Genomic DNA, 12,549 nt, shown 5'->3' with positions numbered 1-12,549 from the left:
CGTGAATATGTGGCTAAACATTTGCCAAATGTCTTCAAATCTGACTGATTGGATAAGACAAGTTGGATCACCAAAATAATGAATGCAAACAACAATATAAGGGGCCAAGTAGGTGGAATAGGCAAAGGGTTTTAGCCATTGAATGTGGAGGCTTATTAGATGCTCCATCAGCAACGCCGCCAATCCTTTCACAAGAAGGGCACATGCTGGCGATTGCACTAGTTTCAAAACTTTGAGACCTGAAATCTCTTTCCGCAGACAGGGCCGAAGTTGAAGAAGAAGCAACGCATGAGAAGAACGTCGGCAGTGCAGAGGAAAAGGCTGGAGAAGAGGTGTTTTTGGTTTTATTTTTCAATTTATAATTTTTTATTATAGAGGACCGGATCAGGATGGACCGGATTGGACCGTGAACTAGAAACGAACCAACCGTCCAACCGCGGTTTAGTCCGAAAACATGTATTAAATGAGTTTTATAATTTTAAAGCTAGTTTGAACTGTCGGTTTTTGGGTTGATTGGTTTAACTAGCCGATTCGGTCCGATTATAAACCATGCTTATAAATATGACAATTAAACTTTGTGCACTTGATTTTAAGACTTTAATAATCTAAAATTATATATTATTATATGATTGAATAATTTTAATATTATTTATTTTTATAATAACATAAAATATTAATTAAATACTAAACCATGAATACTTTGAATGATTTTTATATTATTTATTCACATAATAATATAAAATATACAATTAAATATTAAAAAAAATATATTAAAAATTACATGCGCATAATACTTGAAATATTTTTATCTCTCTATAATTTTGTTGAAGTATTATTGACACAGTATCCAATGCTAAAACTATTTTTTATAAGACAAAATTTAAAGCTATTTTTTGTAATCTCAGCGAATCTTTCATTAATTTTTCTTTTCCTGCATCTACGGGAAGCAATTGAACGGAAGAGACGAGATGGACAGTAAAACTGATTTGTTCGAGCCATATCGGGCAGCCCTGCAGGGCGATTGGGAATTTCTGCAGCATTTCTACATGAAAAATGATGATAATGTTGATTTGCTGGTATCTCCTCTAACGGCCGCCAGGGACAATGCATTTCACTTAGCAGTGTTCAGCAAAACAAAAGAACCACTTCAATCTCTACTTAATTTATCCGAAAAAGATCCTAAGGTGAAATATGGGTTTTTAGAGCAGAATGGCTACGGGAACACACCTCTTCATGAGGCTGCAGCCAATGGGAACATGGAGGCCGTAAAGGCCTTGGTCGATCATTATAGTAAGCTCCCCAAGGAAGATATTAATGTAAATAAAACTGAGGATGTGCGCCCCGGGAAAGTTGAAAAAGATCAAAATAAGAATGAGCTCCTTGAGGCTGTGAAACATAAAGCTGAAACCCCGCTGTTTAAAGCTGCTGCATTTGGGAGAATAGAAGTGGTGAAGTTTTTAGCTTCAAAATCATTAGAAAATATAGAACAAGGACTAGAACGGAAAAAAGTAACAAAGCTTAAAAGCGTTCACTACCAAAATCAACGCATTCTGCCTTGTGCCACCGAAGGGAAAACATTCGTGAAAAAGCCTGATGCCTCCATTCTGCACGTTGCCATCACGGGACACCACTTTGGTCTCTGTCTCTGCCCACCTAGCTTCTTTACTTTTGCTTTGACATGATATATTCAACGGATAGTTGATGTGCTAAGTTCTTTTCAAATTTTCTCAGATACGGCTCTATTTTTACTGAAAAAGGATGAATCGTTAGCAACACTCAAGGACGTAGATGGCAGGACCTCTCTTCACCTACTAGCAACCATGCCCTCAGCTTTCAAAAGTGAATATCGATGGGGCACATGGATCCACAGTGTCTTGTATTTCTGTAAGTATGTTTTCCACCTTTCTATAATTCTATTATAGAAAATATATGCATAAGGATACGTTAAAAGACCCTTTTAATTTGTATATATCTATTGATTAATTCCTATATTAGAAATTTTTTAATGTGTGCTACTATTAATTATGGTTTTGATTTAATAAAAATGGGTAATTGAATAGTTCAATGTCAGTTTACAGATGAGCTTAAGTGATCAATAAAGATACGTTCAATACACTTAAAAAGTTATAATCTAAATGAATAATATAAATGTAGGGTTTAAGGTTTATTAGACCTTGATGAGAAGTCAATTAACCTACTATAAGTTGGCTAAGTTCCTGTTCCAAAACCTAATGCAAGCTTACCCATACAAAACTATCATTTAAGGAGGTTTATGGAGTAGAAACCCAAATCGTGATCTCGATTGGTAATTCATGTGATTTTTAAAGGTTTTTTTTGTTTCAAATTGCATGGAGATTCATATATTTCTAAAACCCTAAAGTTTAATTTAGTATTTTATAATTTATGTGTAAATTTTGGGATTTTAGTTATTTGATTTATTTTATTTAATTTATGTAAAATAAATCTCACGTCCTAAAATTTACAGGCCTTCCATTCAGTGATGATGCAGATTATGATGAAAATGCTACTACGATAATTTTTAAAAATAATTTTCTTTTGATCGATTCAGGGATATTCTACATGATTTTTCTCTTCATCACCATTGCTCAGTGTGCACCTTCTTTTCTGCTAAACATGAATAGGGTGGCTTATATTACTGGGCAAAAACTGTGCACTAGCAATGAGAAACATGTTGGAACAGAAGAGAAAGCGTGAACTTGCTTTGAAACTAGTGGAGAAACTAATAGAAAAAGATTCTTCTTGGGACGAAACCATTAATAAGGAAGTGATGATTTATGAAGACCAGGGTATAGGAATTCCTATCCAAGCCGAAGGAAATTATACGACAATCCCGTTATTGCTGGCGACTGAAAGAGGAATAGTAGAGATTGTGAAGAAGATACTAGGAGTATATCCTCCTCTAGTTGAGCATGAAAACGATCTGAATCAGAACATACTGCATGTGGCAATTAAGCACCGTCATTATGAGATCTTTAATATTGTGAAAAATATGAAAATACCAATGGCAAGGTTAGTCCGAAAGGTTGACAGAAATGGCTACACCATTTTACACCATGCTGCATACATGGAGGAAAAGACTACAAAAATAATTCAACCTGGAGGACCTGTATACCGACTCCAAGAAGAGATGGAGTGGTACAGAGTAAGCCCCCTCTTTCTCTTACAAGACTTTTACCTAATAAATGAGCTTATATGTGTGTTATATTTCCATATATGCAGCGTGTAAAGGAGATAATGCCCTCCCACTACGCCGACTTGCGCGATATGGAGCATGGCAAGACTTGCGAAGAGCTATTCAAAATGAAGCACGATGGACTTCTCAAGCAAGCACAGGACTGGATAAAAGAAACTTCTCAGTCTTGCTCTGCAGTGGCTGTTCTCGTTGCTACACTGGTCTTCGCAGCTGCCTACACTGTGCCTGGAGGTTCCAATGAAAAGGGGTATCCAGTTTTCCTCAACAGCACTCCCTTCTTGGTTTTTATAATCATGGATTGTATTGCTTTAGCCTGCTCCTTGACCTCCGTTGCAATGTTCTTGTCCATCCTCATAACGCCTTATACGTATTATGAATTCCACCACAATATCCCAAGAAAACTCACAACAGGTTTCTGCTTGCTCTACATTTCATTGGTTACAACAATGATTACATTCGTGGCAACATTAGTGCTCATAATTCGTTTGGAAAAAGCACATCAGATCACCACTCTCATTTATACTGCTGCTTTTTTACCGGTCAGCGTATTTGCACTCGTGAATTCTCATTTGTATGCTGTGTTTGAGAAAACTTTTTTGTTACCTGCGTATGAGAAAACTTTGCTCAAGTTGTATCATAGATTGTCTAAAAGTTGGTGTGTCACAAAGCCTTCACAGCCTAAGAAGCAAGCTGCCGGACAGGGTTCCATTGCAGACCAAGCAGCTCCTGAAAATCCAATCGCATACAGAGCAACTTCAGAACGACAGTCAATTGTCTAAGAAGAATGTTAATGATAATAAGCCTGAGCTCCCAGTCTGAGATTTGATGCTGACAAGTCTCTGAGATATTAAGTCTGTTTTCATTATATTGGTTTTCACTTGAGTTAAGAGTAAGTGTCAAATAAGAGAGTATTTTACTCTGTTCTATACGCAAGTAGTGAGTGTTTTTTAACAGTTATATTAAGTTCATAAATTCAAAACATTTGATGTATTTTTATCATATTTCAATAAGATTCTTATTTTCTAAATACCGTCTCTATATATTTTTAGAGTTATAAGGTAAGTGAACTTAGTGGGCAGTTCATGGCGTCAAGAGAGAGCTTCCTTCCTTGATGAGCACAAACACACTGCTGGCGTTTCCCCTGGAAATACGAAACTCTTCATCCAGGTATGTTTTTAGTAACCATGACTGCGCATTGCTATTTGAGATTGGGAATTTTAATGGTGGTTGGCTAGAAATGGTCCTTGCAACAGATGAAGTTGTGTCTTGGACTGAAGTGAACAAGCCTTTCAATGGGGAAAGGTTGTTTGCTTGTCCCAGAAATTCGACATTCTCCGGTAAAACTATGGAGTCTGTTATCTAAGGAGTTCCATTGATGCCTTCTTCAAACTTGATCTAAACAGAGAGCAAATGAAATGGCTAATTAGAGATAACTCAAACTTAAAAATCTCGAATGCATTCAGTGATGGAAAAGGCTAAATCTGCACGCGCTTGAGACCTTGGACTTCATATTTGGCATCGGTACTAATGGAGGTTATAGCCAATGGCCCAGGAAAACGGATAGAGTTCTAAACAGTGAAGCTCTCTGAGTCAATTGCCTGTGATATCTCTTCCACTCGCCGACGGCAATGAACCCCTTGACAATAAGGGGAACAAACCAGAAAATGATGTGTACTTGCGTGGCCACACATAACATAATCCAAAGTCAGTTTTTGAGAAGGGCTAAATTCAATCAGAGTCAAGATTAGACACCTTTTGACTCAAGTTTAATTTGAATAAAACATGATACAATTTGAGTTTATGGAATGATAATTTGAATTTTACTCGGTCTCCAAGTTTGAAACTAGAAATTCAGCTCAAATTCATAGCTCTAGCTTATGTCTCATTGACAATACAAAATTATTTTATCTAATAATAAACAAAATGATATCATTTTAACAATTATTTAACATGACTCAAATTCAACTTGATTTTTGAAACAAAGTGACACTCCCAACTTAAGTTTGGATAAAATTTAATTAAATGAATTTAAATCAAATAGAACAAAACTGACTTTTAAAACAAAACCAATTTGGTTGAAATCCAGATCAACTCAAGATTGGAGTCTATTCAAGTGGACAAATAGAGACTAATATGCATTGAAAACAATTTAACTTTGATTCAGTCTAAACTAACTCAAACTCGAACTCAAGTTAAGCTACCAATTTGTAACTTAATCCGAACTCAAGTTCGAAAAGCCCAAAAAATTGAAGCATCAACTACTTCAACTGAAGCAAGTACCTAGAATGGAACTGCATCTTCTACAAGGCGTGCATGTGAAGCCAGCTGACCAGAATTTTCTAATCTGTCACTCTTTCGCATGAGATTTTAATCATAAGGCTAATTCGTGGACTCCATGTTTACTTTCCAAATAAGCTCGTCTTTGAAAAGAATGCCACCCAATGATTATTATTATAGCTCAATTAACAATACAAATGTTCCCTCATTGGCTTCAAATCTTCTTCCTCCAACGTACCTAATCTCTTGAGGATGTGTACTTGTGCTTTTAAACTCAAGACGTAATCATATTTGAACTGACCCACTTGCCAAATTTTATCACCGATTATTTTGCCACAAATTTTTCTTCAAAGCCCCAGGTATACCCTCCAGAGAATACTACAAGAAGCAGAAACTTAAGGGAGGCAAAGCCTTGTGTTGCAGTTGCGGGCTTAGAATTTATTCCTCGGAGGAAACCGAAAGCTCAAGTTCCGATCAGTTCCCATCGATGTCGAGCCTCGCACACGCCATGGTTCTGTAGAATTTCGGGTATAATGATTAAATCTACAACAATCACTACATCTTTGACCTAACTTTTACCAAATCATCATTGATCTCGTCCAACTGTTTGCAAGTCCCGCTTGAGCACACCAAGCTCTTCTACATGGCCCGCATAACATCCAGCTCCGCATTCATCGCGTCAATTACATGAACTTTCGCATCTAACCTCAACGACTTCTCCTAAACCTCACGCAGTTTGGCGTCTCTCAAGCTTTTACATTTGCGGCAGATGATAAGTGGCGAAGCTTTTGTTGTGCGAAGGAGAGCTCTTGTTTGAGGGCCATGTGTGTGGCAGCCAGCCGTTGATTTCCTTGGTGGAGGGATTGGATTGGATCTCCTTCTGCTGAATGGCGATGCGGTCTTCAAGGTGATGAAGAGAAGAGAGATGTCGATGACTGGCTAACAGCAGTTCCCAGAGTTTCATTACTTTTGGCGGTAGGATGACGTTTCTTCTGGCCATCGGACGGTGTGGCTCAGGTCTCTTACTGTTACTCTAACAGTCTTCACTGCCTTCAGTTTAATCTTTCTCTTTAATTCTCTAACAGCCGTTTGATTATAAGTTTTAAAGATTTATTTAGTAATCTATCTTTTATTCTCTTATTTGGTTTGTTAATAATAAAAAATTATAGTAATTTTTTATTACCTATACTGATGTGACAGGTAATATAGGTGGTACTCTGATTACCATCTTTACCTTAAGTATTTAAAGATTACTAAAGTAATCTTGATTTTATTATAATTATATTAGTATTTATTAATTTTTTGAAACAAGAATAAATTTATTTTTAATTAATATGATAAATAATATAAAAAATATTTAAAAATAATTATATTCAAGATATTTAAGTAAAATAATTTATTAGTAATTTTTTATTACCTTTAATCAAACACAATAATTATTTATACTTATTAAATTTTATCAAACATAATAATCATTTATATCCAGTAATCTTTTAAACAATCTATCTTTAAGATAATTTTTCTATTTTGATAATAAAATATTACCTAAATCAAACACCTCCTAAATATAATTGCTCATGTGCTAGTGGGAGGTATCCGGGTTGGAGTCAAGCTCACTATTGCTCCTTTGCAAGCACGGGTATCAAGGGTATAATAAATACTATTGAGTTTGACTTTGGTTAAAGATTATAGTCAAATTTTAGCCCCATTCAAGTTTAATTCTCGTTAAATCTAATTAAACCCGAGAAAAAGATATTCATTGAACTTAAGTTTAAATTCGAGTTTAACTTTTTAAAATTAAATTGAATTTAAATTAATCCAAACTCAAATTTGTCTAACTTAAACTCGAACTTTAATTTACTTTATAGGATATTTTGATTAAAATCAAGCTTATTATTACTCTTTCACGAGCTCAAGTATGAAGGGTATAACACTATTGAATTTAAGTTTGGTTTGCGATTATAGTCAAACTTTGACTATATTCAAATTTAACTTTATTCAAATATAATTAAATTCGAGTTTAATTTAAAGGGTATTCGTTGAATTTTAAGTTCAAGTTTACCTTATTCAAATAAAATCTTAAATTCGGTTTGACCCAACATCCAAAAAGATATAGACAAGGATTACGGATCAATGCATTCAGCAAAATTCAAAAGCTCCACGAGTCAGAAAGCAAGACGCATCAGTTTTGATAATAACTGAAGCAATTTGAAGCATTGTCAAAGAAGAAACGCGAGCGGGGAAAGGAGCGTTAGGGGGCTGAGTCGTTCTAACTGTAGTATGGCCTCGTTTTATTGATATGTAAATAAGTTAGGCGGTGTCGTTTTAATTAGTTAGACGTCGCCGTTTCGGTTTAAAGGAAATAAGTGGAATGTTGTCGTTTTTTGATAGGACAAAGGATTCAAAGAAACATTTGATTTGAAAATATTTTATTATTAAAACTAAAATATTATCTTAAAAATAGATTACTTTAAAGATTATTAATTATAAATTATTATTATGTTTGATAAAATTAGATAGATATAAATAATTATTGTGTTTGATTAGAAGTATATAAGAATACTAATATATTATTTTACTTAAATACTCTTGAGTATAATTATTCTAAAATATTTTTATATTATTTATTATATTAATTGAAAATGAGATTATTTTTATCCTAAAAAAATTTAATAAATAAGAATATAATTATAATAATATGAAGATTCTCTTAGTAATCTTTTAATAACTAAGATGAAGATGGTAATCAGTTTACTCATAATATTACATATCACATCATCATTGATAATAAAATATTATCGAAATATTTTATTATTTACATACCAAATAAAGTTCTTTTTCAAATATTTTCCTTCTAATCAACGCCAAACGACTATTTCCCACCCAAGGTTTGATGTTTTCTCAAGTTTCCACCCTTTAACTATGGAAACACCAAACACCTATCCATGACCGGTTAGATTTAACAAAACCCTAACAGTGGTAAATTTAATCTCATTTCCCCCCCTAAAAGTTTAAAAACTAATATTTTTTCCCTAAGCTAAGTTTGAAAAAATCGCATTTTCCCCCCTAGGGTTTATTTCCAAACCCTTTCACTTTCTTCGGCGCCATCACCAGTCGTCTTCCCCTCCCGACGGTTTCTCTTCCACCTCTGACCCCCCTTAACTCTTGCACTACGCATCCGATGCAGAGAGAAGTCGAGATCGATCGATGCATCCGACAACTGGGAGAAAATTTCTTTGTTTGGGAGAAGACGATCGATTGACGCATCCGACGACTGGGAGAAAATTTCTTCGTCTGGTAGAAGACGATCGATCGACACATCCGACGATTGGGAGAAGACAATTGATCGATGCATACGAGGAACTCTTGCACTACGGAAGATGAAGAACTTCGTCTTCCACGGCTTCTCCGACTCTGATCGGGAGTCCAAATGGGAGGAAAGAGATCGTCGGAAGGAGAGGATGCTTCGGGAGGGAGAGGTCATCGGTAATGGAGCAGGAGATGTCGTCGGAGATTTCAAAACGAAACTCTAGGGTGAAACTGTGATTTTTTAAAACTTAGGCTGGGAGAAAATTTTAGTTTTTAAAGTTTAGGGGGGCAAAATAGATTCTATTTTAGTTTATTTTTAAAATTATAAAGAAAATTACGATTTTACCCTTATCACCGTTAGAGTTTTGTTAAATCTAATCGGTCATAGGTGGGTGTTTGGTGTTTCCATAGTTAAAGGGTTGAAACTTGAGAAAACATTAAACCTTGGGTGGGAAATAGTCATTTGGCCTCTAATCAATTATGTGGAATATTTTTTTGGAAGAGAACAAACTCAAACAACAACAAATTCAATTTTATTGATGACTGGAATACATTTTTTCCACTGCTAAATGGACAAATACAGCAAACTCTCACTCAGTTACACTAAAAAACAACATCCTGAGAGATTATTTATATATAAACTGACAAATATTACTATGACCTGCCTGCCTTCATCGGGCTTCAATGGAACCCATTCACTCTGAAGAAAATTCATCCATCTCAACTTTCAAATGAAAGAATAACAAATGCATATTCTTCTTCTTATCTTCAACTTTCCATCTTCAATCCCTTTAAAGAGATTCATGTAAATACATACCTAGAGGTCTTTGAGATACAAAAAAACATGCTCCAATGACAATGTAGCAAAGCAGAAGAACCAATCCCTTCAAGTAATGAGAATTCCCATCCTGAGAAATTAAGAAGATTTTTTCATTATCATTAGCTATGAACAGATGTATAAATGTTTGTAGAATTAAAATGAGTAGTTGAATTATACCTGTTAGAAATTTTTTTTAATGTAAACTAATATTAATTATAATTTTAGTTAAATTGGGTAATTAAATGGTTTAATAATGATTAATAAATTAGCTCAGGTGATCAATAAAGATAAATTAAATATTTTTAAAGCTTACAATCTGAGTAGATAGTAGGGGTCTAATAATTGGTTAGATTTCTTTTTTGAAACTTATACAATATAATTTTTTTTTATTAGAACTGTCGTTTAAGAAGGTATAAAGAGTAGAAGAACAATTATGCCAATACAGGTTATTTTGGGGGCATTACAGTTTCAAATTGTATAGTGTTCCCAAGTATTCCTATAGCTTATGAATTAGGATGGTATGATTTTATTTAATTTATACAAAATAAATTTTGGAATACCTGCAAACTGAAGGCTGTGGCGATAATTGAAAGAGCAAGAGCACCAGTCTCAAGGGGATTAAAGTTGAGATCCATCTTAATCCCCATCATCCAAGCAGCAATCACATTCAGTGGAACCTATTCCACTCAAAATGGGAAAATGTTTAGAGTCTTAACAATTTTTGCTAAGAATAATGGTTTTATACACACACACACACACACACACACACACATGTATATACTTACCACAAATAAAGCAATCTGAGTTGCAGAACCCAAGGCAACTCCCAAGGTAATATCCTGCATTTGTGCACAGAATTGTTATATTTAGCCTGCCAAATCATGTTTTGATGAAGGAGGACATGAAAATGAAGGCTGTTATGTTCCTCACCAGCTTGTTTTTAAAGGCAAATATGACAGCTCCAGCATGCTCAGCTGCATTTCCAACTATGGGTAGCAAGATGATGCTAATGAAGCTGACAGAGATTCCCCAAGATTCAGAAGCATCCTCAATAGTGCCCACAACATATTCGGATAATACAGCAATGACAACAGTCATCCCAATCAGCCAGGCAAATCCACTCCAAAATCCTATCACAGGCGCTTCTTCACCATCATCATCCGAGCCCTGATCAATTTTGACAAACAATGGCTTTTATAATTACCACCACAGTAACATTCCCAGTAAAATTATAAATAAAACTATGTATATCTAGTTTTGAGTTACATTCCTCTAAAATTATATACTAAAAAATTCTTTTTGCCTATAGTTTTACCTCCTGAGCTTCAAAAAATTGCCTGTGTGTCCATAGTTGGAAGATAATGTACACAACATAAGCAATCAACATTAAAATGCTGGCGGCTCTCGACAACTTCAGTGTTGGGTCCGCCGTGAGAGCAGCTGAGGCACCAGCATATCTAAACAGCAGCGGCAGCAAGTAGCACAACAATGCCAGGAACAGCAGCAGTGAGTTCACATCAGCTTGTCTCTGTTAGTGCAATGAGAAATTTAATTAAAAGAATTTTCCTGGGCAGATTTTAAGAAAGTTGATAAGATGATGCTTACTCTATCATATTTTTGTTCCCTTTTGAGGTTGGCCAAGCCTCCACAGAAGAGAGAGGAGCCAAGAACTAGAAGGAGGTTCGAAAGAATGGAACCTAGAAGAGAATACTTGACCACATCTATTTTATGCTCAGCTAGAGCAAAGATTGCTATTATGAGCTCCGTAGCATTGCCACAAGTTGCGTTCAAGAGTCCCCCCACTGTAAAACCAAAGAGATTATCGCATTACAGAACCTATTTGGCATCTGAAAACCAATTAACAATGGCAAACTTCAAAGAATTTTTTACTATTAAAGGAAGTATTAGGGCAAAAAGCTCAACTCTTCTTAGTCCATTTTGCAAACAGAATGAAACAATTTACCTGTTGGGCCAGTGTAGTAAGCAATTTGCCTGCACAACAAAAGAAATTGAATAAAAAATGAATCAGTCCCAGTTCTGAATATATATAAAATGACCAGAAAACAACAATAAATCATTAAAACTATGTGTAATGTTATGTGTCCCCATTTTAAGTATACATATCATCATGCGATTAGATATTATTTTATTTTAATTTAAAATTATTTAATTACTTGATGACATACATAAAAAAAATATATACTTATTTATATTTTAAAAATAGATAAACATAATTTTATTATAAAAGTATGTACTTACTCGGTCAGAAAGCTAACACGTTCGGCTAAAGGAGTAAGTCCCAATAAGCTGAGAACGAAAACCCATGGCTGTTTGCAGAAAATCACGAGAAAACTTTTATTCAAACTATGTATAAATGACTTAAATATCATCATTATTTTAGGTCTATAGCATTTGAAAAATGAATTATATAAGAGGCATGCACTCACTTTTCCAAAGCCATAACAGTAAGCGATTATGGCAAATGGTATTGCAGGAAAGAGAATAGAAAGTTTGGTCCCCAAAATGACCTCTTGGAGATTAGCAAGCAATTGTCTAAGGCAATTACAAGGAACTTTTGATACAAGCGTGAGATCAGACTTCTTCCTCAAGGATGAAGACGACATGTTGTGGGCAGTTCTCCCATGTCGATTCTCCTTGCTCAGCCCTTTGAGGTTGCCATTTTCCAAAAGCCATGGTTCATGTGAAGCCATGTTGTTTGCAACAAAAGTTTGTATTTTTTTTGACCGTTAAGAGAATCGATGATGTTGAAGGAGTTGGTAATGTTAATTTCTGGGTGGAAATTAGAGTCGGATAGATACTGTATAAATAGGAGTTCGGTTTGTCAGGCCATGGATATTGAATCTTCCGGGAACTTTCATTTTTACCAAAAAGACCCCAAGGTATACTGAAATACCAACTCCCATTCTCT

The 12,549-nt window shown here is 34.9% G+C and overlaps 2 protein-coding genes across 4 annotated transcripts; one reads left to right on the top strand and one right to left on the bottom strand.

Moving 5' to 3' along the window:
• The first annotated feature begins 120 nt into the window (after positions 1-120).
• On the top strand, positions 121-4,241 carry LOC123206261 (ankyrin repeat-containing protein ITN1-like). Of its 3 annotated transcripts, none has more exons than XM_044623424.1 (5): positions 121-332; positions 948-1,635; positions 1,732-1,884; positions 2,643-3,163; positions 3,241-4,241. In XM_044623424.1, exons 2-5 carry the CDS (start codon positions 969-971, stop codon positions 3,991-3,993), a joined length of 2,094 nt encoding a protein of 697 aa, XP_044479359.1. In that variant the 5' UTR covers positions 121-332; positions 948-968; the 3' UTR covers positions 3,994-4,241. The 3 variants fall into 3 exon arrangements, with proteins under 3 accessions (XP_044479359.1, XP_044479360.1, XP_044479358.1); XM_044623425.1 differs by having other exon boundaries at positions 906-1,635; XM_044623423.1 differs by lacking the exon at positions 121-332 and having other exon boundaries at positions 789-1,635.
• Positions 4,242-9,311: 5,070 nt separating this feature from the next.
• On the bottom strand, positions 9,312-12,426 carry LOC123206259 (vacuolar cation/proton exchanger 3-like). Its single transcript, XM_044623421.1, has 9 exons — positions 12,068-12,426; positions 11,880-11,947; positions 11,584-11,612; positions 11,226-11,422; positions 10,936-11,148; positions 10,551-10,787; positions 10,406-10,459; positions 10,181-10,297; positions 9,312-9,708 (listed from the first exon to the last, which is right to left on the bottom strand). The coding sequence occupies exons 1-9, from the start codon at positions 12,329-12,331 to the stop codon at positions 9,592-9,594; spliced, it is 1,296 nt and encodes a 431-aa protein (XP_044479356.1). The 5' UTR covers positions 12,332-12,426; the 3' UTR covers positions 9,312-9,591.
• Between the last annotated feature and the right edge of the window lie 123 nt (positions 12,427-12,549).

Source organism: Mangifera indica, unplaced genomic scaffold (assembly GCF_011075055.1).
Source record: "Mangifera indica cultivar Alphonso unplaced genomic scaffold, CATAS_Mindica_2.1 Un_0030, whole genome shotgun sequence".
Lineage (NCBI taxonomy): Eukaryota > Viridiplantae > Streptophyta > Magnoliopsida > Sapindales > Anacardiaceae > Mangifera > Mangifera indica.
The sequence above is the reverse complement of the archived record's forward strand: the minus strand, read 5'-3'. Positions and strand labels throughout refer to the sequence as shown.

What these genes read in the sequence shown, in the direction of transcription:
- LOC123206259 (XM_044623421.1), bottom strand. Translation starts at nt 12,331, where the DNA reads ATGGCTTCACATGAACCATGGCTTTTGGAAAATGGCAACCTCAAAGGG. An exon ending in CGTGTTAGCTTTCTGACCGA is followed by an intron (nt 11,613 to 11,879) that starts GTAAGTACATAC and finishes TTTGTTGTGCAG; the next exon opens with GCAAATTGCTTACTACACTG. An exon ending in AATTTTTTGAAGCTCAGGAG is followed by an intron (nt 10,788 to 10,935) that starts GTAAAACTATAG and finishes AAAATTGATCAG; the next exon opens with GGCTCGGATGATGATGGTGA.
- LOC123206261 (XM_044623424.1), top strand. Translation starts at nt 969, where the DNA reads ATGGACAGTAAAACTGATTTGTTCGAGCCATATCGGGCAGCCCTGCAG. An exon ending in CATCACGGGACACCACTTTG is followed by an intron (nt 1,636 to 1,731) that starts GTCTCTGTCTCT and finishes AAATTTTCTCAG; the next exon opens with ATACGGCTCTATTTTTACTG. An exon ending in AAGAGATGGAGTGGTACAGA is followed by an intron (nt 3,164 to 3,240) that starts GTAAGCCCCCTC and finishes CCATATATGCAG; the next exon opens with CGTGTAAAGGAGATAATGCC.